Below are 21,601 nucleotides of genomic sequence, written 5' to 3'. Positions count from 1 at the left end.
CCAGTCGGAAGAAGCCTGATTGTGGGCAGGTCGCCTCCAAGAGGGAAGCAGCCAATCCGATGGAGACTTCAATCCGTATGAGGATGCCCCCCTTGCACCGCCTGGAGACCGGAAGACAGGCAGAGGTTGAGAGGTTGCCTGATTGTGGGCAGGGCGCAGCGGAAGATTGGGCCGGCGCCTCGCGGGTGCCTCGATCTGCTATTGCCAAGGAAAATGGGACCGGAGCCTCGGGGGCTCCCTTTCAACAACTCCCCGCCTCCCCCTGCCTGGTAGAGGGAGAGGTGGGTCACCAAAGGTAGCCGGTCACAGCGAGGAGACCGGACGAGGTTAGTAGAGGTCATGTGAGCGGGCCCTGCAAGACACACTGTTGGTGCATGATTCCTGCCACCACTTCGAGCCAGCTGGGAGGAAAGACAAGCCTGGTGAGTGGGGCTGAGAAGGCACACGGTTGGTGCCTGCTAGTTGTACCAGGAGGAGCCCAGAAGGGGGGCTCCCAAGGCACTGTTAGTGCCGGTGCAATTTACACAGCTGCACCGCCAGATCGTGGCAGCTGCAACAAAGGGGCATTTTGTGTTTGCTAAACAAAGACAAGGCTGAGAGGCACCCTCACCCCCATTACTTTGTGGGCCAATTTGGAGGCCTGGTTGTGAGATTGGGATCTCAGGGTGAACCTCAACAGAGGCCCCCGAGCCAGGATGGAGAAAGGAGCCTTCACCAAACTACGCAGTCCGGGTAGAGAGCGCAGAGGTGCTGGGACTACCATTTGGGGGCCTGTGGGTTCTCGGGGACAGGGAGGCATATTGTGAAGTATATTTATGCCTGAGGGGCATGAGGTGTAGTAATGATGCACTGCACTACTGCTAATACTTTTTTGCCTAATGTGTTTAGCTAAGTGCAAGATTACCAGTAGTTAATGGTTGTTTCTTATTTTTCACTACGTGTGTGTGAGATGGTGATGACAGTGGCCCGATTGGCACTGTCATGTATATAATCCCCTGTAAAGTAATATCTAGTGCCATGTGTCACAGAGTACACATGTGATCATGTTCTAATGTGTTTTATGAGCAATACATAGGCTATTATTTATATACCCTTGTGTGGAGTTTCTTTTGTGGTGTGCCTAGTGTGTCGCTGCTGTGTGTGTGTTGCACAAACGCTTTACACATTGCCTCTGTGATAAGCCTGACTGCTCGTACCAAGCTACCAAGGGGGTGAGCACGGGTTATCTTCAGCATGTAACTCCCTTGTCCTGACTAGAGTGGTGGTTTCTGCCTGGCTTAGGCTCATGCCCTAGCCAACCAGAAATGCCAATTATAACAATAATCATGTACTGTTCAAAGAACATATGCTTCGTTATTAGGTGTACAAATACTTTAATAAAAATATATAATCACATATTCATGCTACTGTAAATAGTGTTAGTACTCTACAGATCTCATTAAAATGACGTCTCTCCTTCAAAAGTGCTCTGAAACAACTATAAACAAGTTGATAGGCTCACAATCCTTTGCAAGCTTGCATCTGGATTATGCATCTCCTTTCAGCACCTTTACTAACAGAAACACCACCAGTTGGAGTTCCTGTAGGATGTGCAGTGGATGGAAACCTGGCATCACTGACATGTGCTAGAGCCAGGTCCTTGTTTCTTTGTAACATCTCAGGAGCAGAGTGAAACTCAGTGAGCTCAAGTGCACAGTGAGACTGAGGAGTGTGTCCCCGGGAGGCTGGGCACAAGACACTTCCTCTAAAAGTAGCCATCCAACTTTTGGATTCCTTCATTACCATTTCATCAATGGAGTTTATTTCTGCTTTGGTACATCCGGAGTGCTTTTTTTAGAACCCAAGCAGGAACTTACACATGCTCTGGCATTGTTCTCAGCTCAGCAGCAACACACTGATTAATCGGAAAACAAAATACGTTTTCCAGAAGAGATGATGCAGATGCTCATAGACTCGTGTGCCAAAATGTGTAATGGGTACTTTGGCTGAAATCCACCATAGAAAATCAAAGGAACTCCAAATGTAAATTAACGTCAAACAGCATAAACATGTTTTTTTCGGGCAATTTGAAAAAGAAGGTCGATGCAGTTTGATGAGGTGTAACATCTTTCAAAGCATAAGAAAGAGGCCAAAATCTCATTGCAATGCGGTTCGGTGGCAACATAGCTATAATGTGGCATTTTAAAATGAACTTCTACTTTACTGATACTTAAAATTCAATCAAGTTAGTCTTCAAAAGTGTTGTGCATTTTTGTGATATTTAAGTATGCAAAAAACATAGCGGCCAATGGGTCCGTATCACAGGGCCGGGAAACCCTTACGGGTAGCTGTCGCGCTATATAAGATTAATAAATAAATAAATAAATAATAAATCACATGTGACTGCATCATCTAGTCTTCCCTTTATGTCTAATAACACTTTGCATATCATATGTAATAGGAAAATGTGGTACATATCCTAGTAGGCAAACAAATATTGACTAAAAGTCCAATAGATGACACAAGGCTACAAAGAAGCTATGAAAATGTTTCAGTGCACCAGTAAATGGCTGGTCCTAATCCACATATTCAATCTAGGCATACTTTTGTGTGTACAGGTGACAATAAATACGGCTGAAAATGTGTCACTTGACTTTGTAATGTAATAGTAGACATGGTCTGGTTAATAGGGAGGTAGTTTTCCTACGAGAGTCCCATCGGAATTGTCATTGCCAATGCAAACAACATAGTTGAGGTAACTGTGTGAATATTCCGTAACTCAATTGCCCCATGAATCACATTGTCATTTTGTTAAATTATGTTATGTAATATTTGTAGAGCAATGCATACACTGATGCTTGTTGGTCCTATCGTTTCAAAATAACCACAGAACACAGAAGACACTTGTTAGTTCTGGCATCTTTGGCGTGGTTTCCCCTCCCTTTTTGCCTTCTGAACTCTTGTTTACTGATTTTAGGACCCTGGGTACTTTACCACTGCTAACCAGTGCTAAAGTGCATGTGTTCTTTACTTGAAACATGATAGCATTGGCTTATCCACAACTGCCATGTTAAACTTACTTTTAAGTCCCTAGTAAAGTGTATGTGCCAAGGACCTGTAAATTAAATTCTACTGGTGTAACGGCAGCATGGATTGTACCACTTTAGGAGCCCTTTAAACATGTCTCAGGCATGCCACTACAAAGCCGGTATGTGCAGTTTTAAACTGCCATGTCGAACTGGCAAGTTAAACCGCTTGCCAGGTCAAAACCTTCCTTTTTAAAACATATTGGTCACCCCATAGGTAAGCCCTGGGCAGCCCAAGGGCAGGGTGCAGTGCATTTGAAAAGTTGGACAAGCACTTTTAAGTTTTACATGTCCATGTAATAAAACACTCTAACATTCGTTTGACAGGACTGCAAGGCCTATCTCTCCGATGGGTTACCATTGGGTTTATTTTATTACATCTTATAAGTGTAATTTACAACTGAGAAGAGATGGAACACCCAAGTTTGGTGCTTCTGAAATCACAAGTTAAAATCCTAACTTATGGAGAAGTTAGATTTTAAATTGTAATTCTGAAAAGTCTTGTCTATGAATACACCTCTGGGGTGGGTGACAGCTGGGCTTTGTACATTCCCTCCAGACAGCTACACACAAAGGCAGCTTAGATGTGATGGATGGGCCATCCAAATCATGATGGGCCATCCTGAGTAGGATGGGAGGGAGGAGCTGACACTTACACTTGAATGGGATGGAGGTCTGTCCCCACACAAAGAGCTACCTAACCCCCTCTTGTGAGTCTGGATCCAGGGCAGGCAGTGCAGGGACTCTGTGAACTTCAAAAGACTCTCTTTAAAGACTCCCCCACTTCAAAGGCACAACTGGGTATAAGGCCTGGGCCTCTGACACCACCAACTCAGTACACTTTTGGACCTGTGGATACTCTTCCAGGTAGAAGGTCTACTGTGCTGCTGAAAGGACTGTCACTCTGCTGGACTCCTGCTCTGCTGTGCTGACCTACTGCCTGCTGTCCTCTTGCCCGGGAGTGAGAAGGACTGGAACTGCAACTTTCCAATCCAGAACCAGAGTGACTCAAAGGGCTTGTCTGCTTGCCTTCTGTTGGAAGTCTCAGGGACATCAAAGACTTCATCCCACCCATCACCAGCACCTGGACTCTGCCATCTGAGAGTCTTGCCCTGCCAAGTGGTGCCAATCCAGTCCCAGGCCCTTGGAAGTGGGTCTAAAGTGCTGCAACCTGCAAAATCCAAGCATTGCTGTCATTGCACGTCTCGAATCTGCTGCATCGCCCTTGACGCATCGCCGCTGCTGCAAGGACAGAAGATCTTGCATCGCTAACTGAGCACCACCTCACCTCCAGGTCCTAACGTATCCTCGACCTGCAAGGCCCAACGACAAATCGCTTCCATCTTGGGGTTTGACAAGGACGCAACTTCGATTTATAGAGCTTGGAACCGACGCATCGCCTACATCCTAAGGATCTACGCCGAGGCATCACCTCCTCTGCTCCTCGCATCTCATCCTCGACATCGACGCAAACCCCAAATCAAGGTACTGTTTCAGTGGACCAAACCTGATCCCTGTATCCAACCTGCGCTCCATTGCACTCAGCCTCAACTTTTGAATTTGACTCAGTCTAGTGTGATCAGATAGCCCAGGATGGTGCTTTCTGCTTTAAGGCACTATATTCAAAGATATTCTTTAAAAATTCCTAACTCCTGCTCTACTTATTGGATTTTTTGTTGTTTTGGTTATGTTTTATTCATTAAATAATCTCTCTTCTCCTGGCCAGTTGTGGTATGTGTTGTGTGCGGTTTTCACTGTTTTACTTTTCAAGTGCTGCACAAAAACTTTAAGTAAAGCTTGACTGCTCTGTGCCAAGCGACCAGGAGTTGCTAGACTTTCATATGTTAAAATAGCACCAGAATAGGATAATAAACAGAGTAATTGCTTAATTTCTTTAAATAGGTTTGTGTCCTTGCATTCCTCATTAAGTGAAACCAAAGAGAAACCTGAAAAATTCAACTTGACCCTAATGGACACATTCCACAATTACGAACTGACATTTGCCAAAGATTGATGATTGCAAAATATTATATTTGACACGGTTTGACGATTGAAAATTCGCCCTGCAAAAACGTTTGCTTTACGAGAAGAATATCATAACAATCCACAAACAATTATAAATAAATATTGATTACACATTTTTCAATCCGCCTCTCCTTACCTGCAAGCCTTAGCCTGCTTTGCAATCCTTGTCATTTTTCTGACATCTCAACATTTAAAAGTAAGCACGCCTTCAGCTTTTGCTACCTTTGTTACAGTAACAAGTTATCATCATATTGGAGCCTCCGGTTTTTAATTGAAATAGTTAACACGTATTAGCAAAGGCAAGTGGTATGGTGCTGGCAACCTAATGCAATGATTAATGTAATAGAGCATATGATATAAAAATAAAAAAGGAAACAATTATGCTACCACCTAAACGTGTCAACCGTGTGCATTCTAACTGTCAAACATCAATCCAATTCCTTAACTAGTGTCAAAGGTACCACATGAAATAGCATAATGGGCAACCACTGGTAAACTTGGCGTAAGGTCATGTGCAGCAGGGAGTGGCAGGTTGGACACAAGGCCTGACCAAAGACAGGTCCTGCACCAAATCCCACTGTGTACAACCTTCCACTCCACAGGCATCCAAAAGCGCCTTGTAAACCCGCCCTGTGTGCGACCCTTTAACTTTTACCTGTCCTGTTAATTTTGTCCCTATCAGATCTTTTTCAAATCTGAGATCCCTGCACTGGGTTTAATTTGCTTACAGCCTTTCAAATACCATGCAGATCCATTATATAGCAAATTGACATTTTATTGCACCCCCTACCTCACCCCCTCCCCCAATTAACTGTGCTTGCAACTCAATGCACTAAAAGTGAGTTAACCATGCTAAGGTACTGCAAAATCCTATACAAGTCCATTATACAGCACCAAGGATATTAGCACATTAATGTTTTTCTTTGTTTTTGTTTTTTAATTATTTTTTTTAATATGTTTATTGACATTTTCTTAGTTACATTACAAAAGCATTTTTCGGCAGCAAAACGTAGTGGTATATTCAATGTGTGGCCCTTCTTGTCTCAAAACCCGCACACCCATCCTAGGAGATCATTGTGAATCAGTGAGCGAGAGTCCATAATGTGTGAGCCATGGTTTCTATATTTTCCAAAACTTTGTGGGGCAACCCCATGCTTTATAAGTCATCTTTTCCCCCAACATATACATATCCATTCTTTTTTTCCTTTCAATCAGAGATGGGTTCGCCACTGCCCCCCATGCCCTAGCCAGGTCGCGTTTCGCCACCACTAATCCTATGTGAAGTATGGGTTAACTTTGGTTTGCGGAGGTCAATTTCAGTGGATATTCCCAACAGAACAAACTGGGGACTAAGCGGAATCATCTCTCCCAGGACCGTTCCCAGCCTTTCAACAGGGCTGCCCAATACAGTTGAATCTTAGAACAATCCCAGACTGTGTGAAAAAAGGTACCTGCTGACGTCCTACAGCGCAAGCAGTCAGATGTTTCCAACCTCCCTATATGGTGCAGTCGCGCTCTATCATAGTATGCTCTGTGCAGATACTTAAACTGAATAAGTCGGAACCTGGACTTAATGGCCACCTCTCGAAGATGCATCAAAACCATTTCCCAATCTAAGTCCTCCATCTCCCCCAACTCCGACTCCCATTTCGCCTGTAACTTCTGCAAAGTGTCTGGCTTATTATATATTATCGTTCTCTACGTCTAGGAAACAGCCTTCTCTACTAGCTCCCCCATACGGAATCGCCCCTCCAAAGGTGCATACTCGGGAATGGCAGTTGTGTCTATGTGTTGCTCTCGCCACACATGGGCCACCTGCAGGTATTTGTAGTGTTGAGTCATGTTCATGTCGTATTCAGCCTGAAGGTGTGCGAAAGTAACCAGCTCCTCACGGTGCAATATATCCTTAAGTTGTGAAATGCCTAGCAAGTCCCACTGTCAGAAACCACGAAATCAAAGTTTCTTTTAACCCCCTCTTTACTTCACACTTTCTGAGTAAAGGTCAACTTTCATGCAAACTTTGGTGTAAACCCATTTAGCATGTAGGTCATAAATGGAAAAACACTGTGTTTTTCACCCCCTCTGTTAACTTTTTTTTTGTCATGGGGGATCTTAATGAAATATGACATGCCTAAACTTAGCTGACTGAGTACGCAGACTGCCAAGTGTTGTGCAATCCTGCCCACAGAGTCTAAAGTAAGGGGCAAATCAACAATGCTTTTTCAATGGAAACACATTCTGAACCAAAACTACACAGTAGCCATTGGCACTGTGTAAAAGCTGCCCACAGGGTCAAAGTTTATAGGCAACATCAAAAAATACCTTTTCAGTAGAAACACTATCTGAACCTGAACTACACAGTGGTGAATTGGCATGGATTTGGCTCAAATATTCAAATACTTTACAGTATATGATTTTGTTTTACTCTTAAATCTCTATTTTAACTAAATAACATACAATCCTCATTTTTAACTCCACGGAGGAGCAAGACTAGGATGTCTCTTATCCCCCTTATTATGTATTGTGTCTGTGAAATCTTTTTGGGAAAAAATATGCAAATCTCCCAATTTTACAGCATATAAATATAATACTGGGAAGACGGTCGCCGAAGAGGAGTCGGGCCAAAGAGCATCCATACCATTGAGTGATCAGACAGGACCTGTCTGCCAATGTTGGAATTGGGATCTGGAAGACTAGACTGGTCTCTACTAGGAGGTAGTTAATCTTGGAGTAGGACCTGTGTATATTAGAGTAAAATGTGTAATCACCCCCCCCCACGATGATGAATATGCCATATGTCAAATAAGGAAAGGTTCGCCATTCCTGACTGAGACGTGAGTGAAGTGAGTGCTCGACTCACCCAGAGCCAATAATCCAGACTAGGACCTAAGGCTATGTTAAGATCTCCTCCCAGCACTATTGGTTCCTTTCTAAATGCCCCAATCACTTAAACAAATCTTCATAAAATAATTGTTTATGTTCATTAGGCCCATATACAGAAAAAATGGTAAGCATTGTAGTCCCAAGTGAGCGATCTACGCTTTATCTATTTTGGCCTGCAAGGCAAACTGTAGACCTCTACACACTAAAATAGCCACTCTTTTAATCTTGGCTGAGGTGTAAAATTGGATGGGGTACCAGTATGAGAGCAGTCTAACAGTGACTCTTGCTAATAAATATATCTCCTGAAGAAGCAATACATCAATTTCCTCATGGTGTACCCATTTAAGAAGGGCTCCCTGCTTAATGGGAGAGTTATGGCCTTGTGTATTAAGAGTTGCAATTACAAGTTTAGGCTTTCTTGAGGTGATGTGAATCATGCGGATCCTATCAAGTGATGTCTGGGTGTGCCCGACGTAGATTGGGCTTGTTGACCTGGGTGTAAAGGGGATCACGAGGGGTCAGTGGTGCTGATGCATGATTATTGTGTGTCGCATCTGTTAGTGTATCCTTGGTAGAGTTTATCAACAGGAAATGTTGAGAATGGTGGGGCAACTTCCAGGTTGTTTGCGATATCGCCCAGGACTGCAAGTAGAAATTTACTTGGGGTCCAGGCTAGGCTCTTCAAACTCCAGGGCAGTCCCCAAGCGGACCCCCGACAGGGGCAACCCACAGAGGTCAGCAGGAGTGCTTATCAACCAGTCAAACTTATGTGGAGGGCCCGGTCTCAGCGACATTTCCCGCTGGATGAGCCGTAATTTTCTAAAACTTAACAGTGAAAAGACGGAGGTGCTTGTCTTCGGTAACAAGCCTGACCTTTGGAGTCCGAGACACTGGCCATCAACCATGGGCGTTCTACCTACTCCTTCTGAACGTGCTAGGAACCTCGGGGTTCTCATTGACAGAGATCTGTCGATGAAAGACCAAGTTAATAAAGTCTCAGCCACCTGTTTTACTATTCTTAGATGGCTGAGAAAGATCTTCTGGATTCTGCCATCTGACACCCGGAGATCTGTTGTGACGGCCTTGGTGACCTCTAGATTGGACTACAGTAATGTACTCTATCTGGGGGTTACCAAGGCGGTCTTGCGTCGTCTCCAATTGGTCCAGAATGCTGCTGCCCGACTTCTGTGTGGATGTCGGAAATATGATCCTATCACGAAACGAATTAAGCAACTTCATTGGCTTAATATCGAAAATCGTGTAAAATTTAAGGCACTATGCTTTATGCATAAGATTAAAACTGATGTTGCTCCTACTTATCTTCGAGCACTCGTCAAGCCTTATTTACCCATCCGCTCACTCCGTTCTTCTTCCCAACATTTGTTCTGTGTACCTAGATTCAGACTTTCTAGAATGGGAGGCCATTCCTTTGCTGTACTGGGACCCAAATTGTGGAACTCTCTTCCTATGGACTTACGAATGGAGCAGTGCCATCTCCGTTTTCGAAGAGCCTTAAAGACCTGGCTATTTGCCCAATAATTCTTCTCCTCAGGATCAACTATGTGCTTACTGTTAATCAGCGCCGGGAAACCCTTATGGGTAGCTGTCGCGCTCTATAAGATTAATTAATAAATAAATAAATAAACAGAAGGACCATTGCTGGTATTTAGCTGATCAACCTCCGTGGGCCCCACTGTTTGCATTTGGATCAAGTCATTAGTCTTCATCGGATGAATGGAAGGGAGCTTCTCTCTCCTTTTCCTGGTGCTGTTTGTGCTGTTGCCACTGGGCATTGCTTGCATGAGGGGTTTTCCACTTGGATACTTTAGGGGTTGTAGAATGTCCCGGATCCTGGGTCTGTGTATCCTATGCTGTTGGCAAAAGAAGCAAGCCCTTATGTGGAGTTTCAACTGAGAATTGTTAGCCATCTCTTGTAAAGTTAAGCTGAAATGGGTAACTCCATTGGTAAGGAATATTCTCTAGTTGGATATAAACTGTCACCTCTCAAACGTTCGGGGGAAAGCCATGGATGAGACATCTTGAAAAATTGTGATGTGGTCCCCTCAGAATTGAATCTCATCATGGAATGTTTGCTAAGGTGATTGATTCGTAGAACTTACAGTAGTGAATTTGCATCAAGATGTCTGGGGCCAAGTTCCTCTTTTGCTGGTAGGGTGAATACACCCTCTGGGTGCGGGCAAGTGGATTTCAGCATCAGCTGCTTTAGGAATGCTCTTATCCAGGCCCCTTATTTGTAGATTCCATCTTGACTGATTTTTTTTGTCTTCCAGTTTTTCTTCCATCCAAAGACATTGGGACTTCAGTTTTTCTAAATAGAAGTGTCACTCATCATTGTCATGAACTTGTTCCGCCAAGGAAGTTTCCACTAGTCTACTTTCAGTTTTCTTGATGGTTAGGTCAAGATCGGCGATTGCTTGTGGAAGTCCGATCTCAGGACTGTGATGTCTTTTCAAAATTCTAATAATAGTAGATGAATATCTGCCATGGTGGAGTGGACTGGAGATCTTGAGAGCTAAAAAGGCTTCAAAGAGATTCTGTGACTAAGAGGGCGGCCCTGTCAGTTGATTCTGGTGTCCCTCCATAAGATGTGGTGCTGGAGCATTTCTTTTACAGAGGGTGCTTTCCCAGCCTTAGGTTTGGTGGATGCCTTTTTCACTGCAAGGAGACATTGGGTGCAGCAGTCTGTAATAATGGTCCACCGCCATCCTCAGAGTCAAAGAGGCCACACAGCAGGGAGCACACTCTCAGAGGGGTAAGAGGCTCCCCTGTGCCTATGCCAGATTTTAGATTCAAAACCCACTTCAGCCCTGATCCAAGTCCCAGCTGATGGGCTCAGTATGTCTCCCGCCCGTCTCTAGGTCACATACAGGAAAAGGTACATCTCATTGGGGAGTCACTCCCATCCTCAGGGCCCCCCCAACGCTGCAACAAGGGCCCCCTAGAAGTAGGTAGGTTCTAAGGCATTGAGAGTGTACCTTCAGTGAAGGCAATCACAGCTCCCTCGGCCACCATCTTGAGCTGGGATGGGCGTCTCTGTCGTGGGTTTGATGTGCCCTCCGTCCCGCCAGAATTGATCCACACAGAGTAGCACTGATGTCTAAGGGGGCAGTGCAAGACTCACCCACAGCTGCCCATACACCCCCTATCTGTGGTGCTCTTGGGTTACAGGGGCAGGTTTAAAATATAGACGACCACTCACCGGCCTGACTCAGGCGTGAGTCACCCCCTCCAACCTTCATTTCCAAGCAGACCAGCCCTTCCTTGCAGCCACACTTCTTTAGCTCAGCTTCAAGAGACATTGGCTGCCATCTTGCCAGGGCTGGGGTGGCTGTCGCCATTAAGGACCAGCGCAGAGGTCTCCTGGTACTGCTCCATCTGCAACCAGGGACACCCCAAGACGCTGAGTGGACACCCCCGTTCTCCAACAGTGCTGACTCCCACTGTGTACAGGTATTCCCAGGATCGCAAGCCCAAAGCTCAACATGGAGACATGTTGCTTTTTCCCTGCAATGGCCACGACCCCCAACTTCAACCATTTCAAGAATTACAACAGCAATATAATGTATCAAATAGTTTTAGGTCATTTGCTTGCTCAAATAGTTGCAAATACCCTTACCAATTTATTGAATTCTAACCCCCAGAATCTGGCCCATAAATCCCACCCATTTGGTTTTGATACTGGTATTACAAACTATTTAAAACGTTTATCATTAATTGTAAGACTAAAACTAGACTAAAACTATATTACTTTGGGAACAATATTGCAATCATGTCTTTTTAATTTGCATATGGAACAAGACATGGTCCAAAGTTAATTTAACATCTCCCTATGCTAGAACAACTCAAACTGCATATTTGGTCTGTAAAGACTTTCTTTACAAATGTTTCCTTATATAAAAAGGTAATACTTTCTGATGATAGGCGTTGCTCCTGTGGTAAATCTAGTAGTGACTTGAGACGTTCTAATTGGGAGCGAACAGATCAAGTTTCTTTTCAAGCATGTTGGAATCTGGTGTGCCACAGCCATAGATCGGACAAAGCATATTCTAAATTTATAGAATTAGTTATTAAAAGTGATATTTTACGGGTTACTCAACTTATTATTTGCCGCTTTCAGTGGATATTGAACAAAGGAATATTTAGGTGTTTGAGCTCCCTTAAAATCATCACTTTCACTATAGAGTTATTTTAAATTATTATTTTTATACTGATATGTTTCCTAATTATTACATTGTTTATAAGTGGAGTAAAATAATTTGGTATTGTGTGTGTGTGTGTGTCTGTGTATGTGTGTATGTATGTTTGTATGTATGTATGTTAGAAATGGGGGTCGCTAGTTGGCAGAGGTTGTCCAAATAGGGTCCCTTGCTTCTATTCAGGGTAAAGGGGATACACACTTTAGATAACCCTTGCTCACCCATGGGTAGCCTGGCATGAGCAGACAGACTTATTCCAAAGGCAATATGTAAAGTATTTGTACTCAAAACCCACAGTACTACAGTGATAACATCACACGTGGACACCACACAAGTTTGGAAAAAGAAAGTATCTTTATCTAAACTCAACAAGACAAAAATCCAACATACATGTAATAAGAATATGATTTTTAAAAGGTTTCAAACAACTTTGCCCATAGGAAACTATGGATGCGTGATTTCTCTCAAAGTACCTGTAGTTGTGACAAGATTCACATAGCCAAACAGCTGCAGAGATGGGAAGAGTTGAAAAACAACTGAGACCATGGGGAGGCGATGTGACAGTTCTGCTGCACACAAGAGAAAGGATGCGTCGAATCCGGTCAGTAGGGGGAAGTTATGTGTCGATTCCGAGACGGTTCTGGTCCGCGGGTGATGAGTGGGCAAATCGTGCCACACAGGCACAATGCGTGGAAATCAGGAATGCGGCACTCCGTCGGGTTTTTCAGCTGCGATTCCCCAATGCGTCGGTTCCTGCAGCGGTGACCATAGCTGTGTCCGTTTCTGCAGTGCCGCGGCGATGCGTGGAGATTCCTCTCACACTGTGGTGCTGTGTCACAAATATGACTGCAAAAAGAGCGATGCCTTGATTTTGTTGTAGTTCCGTTGCCTTTCCAGCTTCCACAGCAGGAACAACCTCCAGAGGACCAACACAGTCACAGGCACCTCTCGGCAGGTCAGAACTCCCAGCAAGGAAGTTCAGGGGAGCTGGGGGGCAGTCTTTTTGTCCATGAGACTTCAGAACAGGAGGCAAGCTTGACTCAAGCCCTTGGAGATCTTCCTCAAGCAAGGGTGACACAGCACACAACAATGCCTTTGTCCTTTCCTTGGCAGAAACAGCTACTGCAGGCCAACCCCAGAAAGGACACGGCAAAGTGGCAGTACTCCTCCTCCAGTTTCTCCAGCTCTTATACTTGGCAAAGATTCCTCTTGATTCCAGAAGTAGTCTAAAGTTCAGGGGTTTTAGGTCTAATACTTATACCCTAAAATGTCTTTGTTCTCTTTGTGCAAGGGTCTCTGAGCCTGTCCTCACTGGTGCAGTTTGACCACAGGAGGTGGAGACAGCATTGTACAAGCGAGACAGGCCCTATTCAGGTGCAAGGAAATCTTGCACCTGAATTCAGCCAAGGTCTATTCAGCTCAGCTTTGAGTCATCCAGGAAGGGCCAGGCACACATCACCCCCCCTCCCAGTGGCTGTCTACAGTGAATGCACATCCCCAGCCCCTGTCACTCCAAAACCAGACGGTCAATATACAAACAGGCAGAGGCACATAGAATGCTTAAATAAGAAAATGCCTACTTTTTCAAGTTCAAAGTACTTTATTCGGTTAGAAAGTATAACCATAAAAGCATAAAACATAAAATTTCATTTACATTGAAAATATATATAGAACATGTTTTCCTTGTGATCAGGGAATTTCAGTTCATCAAAGCTGATCAATTTTCGCGTTATAAAAACATACTTTAAAAATGATGAAGCTGATTACAGCAAGTAAAAATGTGTCCAATCTCTATAGTTCGAAAAAAACCAGCGGTTTATAGTTCATTACCTGTTAGGGACAAAATGAGAGAATAACGTTTTTTCTACAAAGTAATATCCGTAGCCAATTAATCCACCAGGTGTAAACCAGAAAATAAATCTAAGCGATTGTAAGTGGGTATGTTATAGCTGCTCGATACGAGGGCTCTACTACCCACCAAGTAGTCATTTTCTGCGTTCGTTCTTAGAGGTGGGAGATAGGATGTTCTAGGGTAGAAGTCAGCTAGTTCCCAGGTTACAATAGGGCCGTCTCCTATTTGTGGCTGCCAACTTTGGAGATAAGGGACGACGTGGTTATTCCTGAATTTTACTATAACCAGGTCTCCACTTATATCTTTTGGGAGAGATCCTAACCAGCCCACCCGTCTGACGTTTAATATTCTTCCGTCAATGTTTGGTGGAAGGGGTCTGTTTTTAGTTAAACAGAATGATACCTTGTTTCTTAGTTCCTGTTGGCCCTCAGTTTTTCACTTTGTTAGCACAGGCACTCCCGAGAGGACGCACACGAATGGTGCGGCCTCCGGTGGTAAGTGTAAGTTGTTAGTTTTCCTAGGAAACATATATTTGTTAACGACTATCCCATCCAGGCTCGTGACTTCTTTATTCGTATTTACTCTAGGGGCAGGACTCTGTACTATAGCAGGCTTTGGGGTTACTTTCTGAATATTAGAGGCTGGCATTATTTGAGCTACTGATTGGTTTTGGGCAGCAATAATTTGGGCAGTAGTTTTTGGCGCATTTGTAGAAGCTAAAGTCTGTGTGTACTTATATCCTGCTATTCTTTTTATAAGTAGTGCGTTTGCCTTGGTGGATTCCTCAATGCCCGTCAGTGTTTCTCCTATACTCTTTATTCTTTCTAACAACAGGGATATTAACGAGTTAACCAAATGTTCGATCTGCGCCAATAGAGTAGCCTGTGGGGAAGATGCGGGAATTGCCAGTATTGGACCTGTCTTAGATGCTTTAGGGGTGATAGTATAGTCCAATGGGGGACTTGAATGTAGTTTTTGTAGTTTCGATGGTCTCCCTGTCTGTTTAGCACCCTTACGCTTTCTCTTAGGAGAAGGAGCCTGAGGGAGCACTATCGTTTGCATATTATCTTTAACTGATTGTAAAAGGGGACTACCCAGGAGACTTTCGTTTGATTGAAATGTTATGCTCGGCTGGGGACTTATATTTCCCCTAGGGCAGGTGGAAACACCACTTTGCGCGTTTCCCTGTTGCACAAGCTCGTACCTGGTGTTACATATCTTATTTAATTCCCCCAGTAAGGAAAAAGGTTCTACTACATCAGCTGACATCAGAGGGGATCGTTTACTAGGTGTAATTTCTGTAGAGAGACGTCGTTCTGCTCTCTCTATTTCTTGGTCAATTACCGTTGTTGTCTTGGTTAGGTAGTGGTCCAATGTTGCCTTAAGCATGCCCCCATGAGAGATAGTATTTTTAGGAGTCCCTTTACAGGACATAGTGTGGCTAGCTTTTATATGTTTAGCACAGAACATATAGCCACAGCAAACGTATAGAACATGTAGCTTAAAAGCCAATGTTAAGTCCCCTAAGGAGAGCCAAAGTGCACGGTGTCAGTGGTCTCTAGGTATGAGTTAGATCTCTTTACCTCCTTTTACCGGGAGATCAAGGGGGGTGGCCCAGCCCGGCCTCTACCGGCCCCGGATGGCTACAGGCGGCCCGCCCTCTGCCCGGGCTCAGCCCGGCGCCGCCCGCGCGCGTCCCGCGGGGCAGGAGGCGTTACGATGTTTGTTGACGCCTCCGGGCACGTCCTGTGATGACCCTGGTGCGCCTCTGCCACTGGGGCACCTGGGAGATGTGGTCTGCTGCTGGCTGTTTCCCTCACGGCGCTCGGTGGACTAGCAAGGTGATGGACAGGTGCAGGGCTCATCCGTTGCCTTCACGGCGGTGTGCGACCCTGCCTTCGCAAGGAAAAGAAGAGAATGCCCCCACAGAGCAATCGGCGCTCCGATGTTTGTTGACGCCTCCGGGCGCGTCCTGTCACGACCCAGGTGCACCTCTGCCACTGGGGCACCTGGAAGATGTGGTCTGCTGCTGGCCGTTTTTCTCACGGCGCTCGGTGGACTAGCAACGTGATGGACAGGTGCAGGGCTTAGCCGTTGCCTTTACGGCGGTGTGCGACCCTGCCTTCGCCAGGAAAAGAAGAGAATGCCCCCACAGAGCGATCGGCGCTTCGATGTTTGTTGATGCCTCCGGGCGCGTCCTGTCACGACCCAGGTGCGCCTCTGGGGCACCTGGGAGATGTGGCCTGCTGCTGGCCGTTTCCCTCACGGCGCTCGGTGGACTAGCAAGGTGATGGACAGGTGCAGGGCTTAGCCGTTGCCTTCACGGCGGTGTGCGACCCTGCCTTCGCCAGGAAAAGAAGAGAAAGTGGCATTTTCAAACACACAATTTAAAAACCATTACATTCTTAGTTTAGAGAGCCTAAACTTTATTTCTCTGTCTTGTCCCAATGACAAGTTATACTTGTAAGATGCTACAAAGCATTTCCCATTCTATCCCATGGGACAAGATAGCCTTTCAATAGCGAAAAACGAAATCGGCAGCATTTTACTATTAGGACATATCATACACACCAATACATGGCCTACCTTTCACATACATGGCACCCTGACCAGGGGGGTACCTTGTGCCTACCATAGTGGTGCCTTACATGTAAGAAAAGGTAAGGTTAGGGCTTGGCAAGAGGGTGCACTTGCTAAGTCAGCATGGCAGTTAACAACTGCGCACAGACACAGCAGTGGCAGGTCTGAGTTACCTTTTCAAAGCTTCTCATGTGGGTGGCACAAACAGTGCTGCATGCCCACTAGTAGCTTTTGATTTACAGGTTCTACCACCCTTTAGTGCACTTTACTAGAGACTTACCAGTAAATCAGTTATGCCAATCAGGGAGAACCAATTGTTATCACAATTTACAACGGGGAGCGCTAGCACTTTGACACTGATCAGTAGTGGCAAAGTGCCTAAAGCATCTATGCCAGCAAAAACAGAATCCAGCACAGCATCAAAAATACAGGAGGTAGAGGCAAAAAGTCAAGGGAAACAACGCTAAAGATCCCCAGTCTAACAGTGTATTTAATTTGTGTATATATATATATATATATATATATATATATATATATATATATATATATATATATATATATATATATATATATATATATATATATATATATATATATATATATATATATATTGTTTTCTTATAAAATGAAGTCTTTTCTAATGTCTTTTCTATTTTCTTTAGTTCTCTTACCCCTTTTGAAAAAATGTCTAACATATAATTTCTCCACTAATATATCAGAGTAATTACTAGAATTGTTAGAATATTTATTTTCTTTTTCAGCTAACGTATATCGTATTTACTATACAGTAGTTAATGGTTTACTGACATTCCTGATCTGTTATTCATTAAAATAAAGTATTTTAAACTTCAAAATTAATACATTTAAACATTATACAATGTAAGGCCTAACAAAGTTCATAAAAAGCACAAACATAAAAGCTATGAGTAGACGCTTTTTCCATTCTTTGCCCCACCAGAGACAATCTTGGTACGCATTTCACATAGGTGAAGCTAGCAAAAAGAAGTCCAGCTCTCTCACTGACAGGATGGTCGGTGACCCAGACCCTTAATATACTTGTCCATGCTATACTGTGTATTTGTAGAGCATGCTATCTCCCTAGAGGCTATCCTACTGAGCAGATGTTCTGGCCTTATTAGTAGATCATGATGGGTACGTTATATTGTGAGTATTTGTAAACCATGCTCGCGCAATAGACATTTTCTTTAATTGACATCACTACCTCAACACATGCAGTTCATGGTCATATTAACAATTATCAGGAGCAGTCTGTTATGTCCATATAATATACCCTCTTACATATTAAAATGTACAGTAATCACTCACCTAGAAATACAAGTTACAAGTTTTCAATATTTATTGATCATTTGCATCAATACATATCTTCTATGCTATAGAGTCCCTTAAAACACACGTTGGGGTCAACAACTGCCATCATTAATTTTCCTCCACTGCCTTCATTTGATTGGTGCACATATTATGATTGCATTTTTGGTTGCTCTCTGAATATGAGGTTATTTTTCTAAAATATGCTGTCATGTTCTTGTGTATAAACTACACTTATCTCTAACTCCTAAACTCTACCCATCCATGGAACACTTAAAATCCCCTCACTACTGCTGAACTACGGCCATTTCTGACCCCGTAAAATCCCTTTCTTCTGTACCTAAACCCAACCCATTGAATTGGAATTAGGATTATTTGGGATAAAAGTTAATTCGTAGAAATTTATAAAAAATCTGCTTGTCACCAGCCTCACTGGTCAGAGAAGAGATGGGCTCAGATTGAACAAAATGAGAACTACCAAATCAGTGCCATGCTTCTCTCCTAGCCGAAACAATGTAAGCGTTTTAAGACTCCTTTTACCACTCTTTTTTAAACTGAAATGTCATTCCACACTAATAACGAAAGTGGAAGTTTTCTGTAAGGAAATTCGAGAGAGTAGGATGCCTACTTATGTAGACTAGAAACAGCAAGGGTCTCTGGGATCTAAGAAAAGTATTGGGCTTGCATGTAGGAATGAAGAAGGAAGAATAATGTGACAAGTCAATAGGTGGAATCTGGACCTTCTTAATGATTTGCAGATCTTGCTCAAGTTGTCCCTCCTTACAGCTCTTCCACTTCTTTCATCGTTCTTGTGGTATATTTTTCCAGAAGTAGACAAAATGTCTGCCTTTAGAAAAGGTTCATGGCAACTTCTCAGGTACCAACTCTCATTCTTGCCTCATTTGGCAACCTTTTACTCATCTGACAGCAACTCTGCTTTCCACATGTTGCCTTATGGATTAGTGGGGCGGTACTGATTACGCCACTTTCCTGGTGTACAAACACACACAGCTGCCACTGTGGCTGGTGCAGTGTACCTGCCTATATGTTTTAGATCTAACTATAATATGCATGCATATTTGTTGCACCTCTTCCACCTCCATCACACTGCTAAGAGCAGCACCCCAAGAGACAAGAGACCCTATCTGGTTACTTATGCTTCACACCAAAACACTTCCCACATAAGATCAGAGCAAATGCAACAATTTGCCAACTATACACTCCCCCATGGTATTGTGTGCTGCCTTTTCGAAAATGCACTTCACCGCCCCATGGAGGACTTTGTTAAGCTATGTAAATACTTTTCATTAACCCTTTCATACCCATGACAATTTTTTACTTCACTCTGATTCAATTTTTTATGTATTCAAATGTCATACTTTTGTTAACACAATAAAATCATGTATTTAAATGATTTGTTTATGCATCATTTACAAGAGGATCCTGCTACCAAATAACGTCAACTTTCCAGGTTCTAAGAGTAGGAAAACGGCAACAGCTGTGTAGATGAAACATTTCCAATAACAACCTAAAAACAGGAATCATCCTCCATCACTTTATCGAGAGTCTTCAACCCAAAATAAAGGCCCTCACCAATAAAACTGGTATTCAAATTTACAGTTCAGCCCAACACTTTCTAGTATTAAAGCTTCACCACTGTCTACTATTAATGGTTCACCGTTTCCAAGTATTAATAGTTCAGAGAAAAAACTCGGGATAAAATCAAAAACTGGATAGAATGCCCCTGTAAACTGTCTTTGTCAGACTGAGCCAGACATCATGCATCATTGAAAGATGTTCCACAATCAGGGCATTATTTCACATTTTCAGACTGTGGTAAATTGATAAAAATCTCAATGGACACAAGTTAAGAAAACATGTGTTACTTATGGTTTGATATCTGAACTAGGAAATATTATTTATTATTGTCTACTTACAGCAGAGATTCCCGCCAGCCAACCATGGAGCTTTTTAATGCATAAACAATTTTCGAGAAGACTGATGTGGCCGTAATTGAATCATACGTTTACCTTCTGAAAAGTGACCAACAAACTATTTATCCAGACTAAAATACATCTGATTTTCGTCATTTGGCACCAGGAAACAGACTTGAAATTCCATCTATTCTTTAAATTTGACCATTTAAGAATGATATTGTTTAAGAGAAGGGGAAAGGGGGAAAGGTCGGGGGTAGCCATAGGGAAGTCCAAAGACTACATTTGTTTGCCTCTTCTGAGGCAGTTACAAATTTCATTATTATTAAGAGTCAGACATGTTTTGACCATCTACAAGACGCTCTAAGTTAGAGAGATTTATTCAAAGCAGCACAAAAGCAGCTTAACATGAACAAAAATAGCAGCTTACAAAATACTACTAGGGCTACAGAATAATCTTAAATATGAACAATTAGTAACTCTTGATGAATTTAGAGCACTTTGCTGCATAATAATATCATTATATTATTTTAGTGCCTCCGTACGACAAATTTGACAAGAGTTTCCCATTTTTAGTTAAACTGTGTAAAACATTAGATTATAAATGTTCATGCATTCAATATTAGTAGCATCATACCAGATGTTGATAAAAGGTATTAATTTTACTTACTATTGACATCAGAGTCAAAATATAATGTTGTAAGTTACGCCCATGGTGGTGCGCCATTTTACTGTCCGCCGTGACCATGACTTCCACATATCTTGGGTATGACAAAAATCTCTTCTTTCGAGAGTGGGATTGGCTAGAGTTGGCCGCTCCCGACTCATTTTTTGAAGAGTACCATAAACTTGACGTCTTCTGCAAAACAGCAAGATCTTCAAAAATATTGCTGGAGTTCGGGGATAGCGGAAACACTTGTTTTATGTTTGTTGTTTCTGCAACAAAAAACAAAATAACACATAAAATAGCTCTGCTTTGGCTAATTAGACAAAAAGAGCAAACAATGAACACCTGTGCTTCAAATGTTGTTAGTATCTCAGCCATAGTTGCCATTGACCCACTCTCAGGTATGGTACTCCCACCTCATTTTGTTATCTCTATTTTCAGGTAAATGGGAATACACTAAACCTTCAATGCCTCATTACAGGCCAAAAGGGCTGCTAGTCTCAGCATGTCCTTGAAATATGCATAATTTGGATGTGATACGTTTATCATCAGCATGTGTGAAAGGCAAACCTACTCACTTGGTCCTATACCTAGGTAGAAAAGGCTAAACTAGAAATCTGACCGCTTCTGCTGTAAACAAAAGACAATTTTCTCATAATACCACCCTTTTAGCACATATGTGGACCACCAAGTAGAACTCTCCATGCTCTGAGTAGGGGTTGATTCCACCCCTCATTGCAATTTTGCCACTATTTCAGATTGAGGCTCTGACAGGAGTTTGAATCCAAATATGTATTATATATAGCATGCAAAGTTCGCACAGATCCAGCATTATTTCACCACCAGGGGCGGCTACTCCGTGAGAACGGAGGAGCTTTGCCCCACTAACCAAAATGACCTCAACCTCCAGAGATTAAAAATAAAATGGTAATAAAGTATATTTATTATCATTTTATTTTTCATTCGCCTGTCCCGAACCGTAAGTCAGGACAGGGCAGGGTTTACTGAGAGCAGCGGCAGGGAGAAGGGTGGGCTAACGGGCCCTTCATTTC

General features: G+C 43.2%; 1 protein-coding gene across 1 annotated transcript in view; it reads right to left on the bottom strand.

Annotated features, from left to right (window-relative positions):
• The window catches only part of ADAMTS20 (ADAM metallopeptidase with thrombospondin type 1 motif 20), a 1,463,844-nt gene that overhangs the window by 1,223,352 nt on the left and 218,891 nt on the right, over nt 1-21,601 (bottom strand). The window contains exon 4 of the mRNA XM_078648053.1: nt 20,553-20,818. Coding sequence (XP_078504179.1) covers nt 20,553-20,818 — 266 coding nt within the window. The remainder of the gene's footprint in view (nt 1-20,552; nt 20,819-21,601) is intronic.

The sequence above is a fragment of the Lissotriton helveticus genome, chromosome 1_1 (genome assembly GCF_964261635.1).
Source record: "Lissotriton helveticus chromosome 1_1, aLisHel1.1, whole genome shotgun sequence".
Lineage (NCBI taxonomy): Eukaryota > Metazoa > Chordata > Amphibia > Caudata > Salamandridae > Lissotriton > Lissotriton helveticus.
The sequence above is the reverse complement of the archived record's forward strand: the minus strand, read 5'-3'. Positions and strand labels throughout refer to the sequence as shown.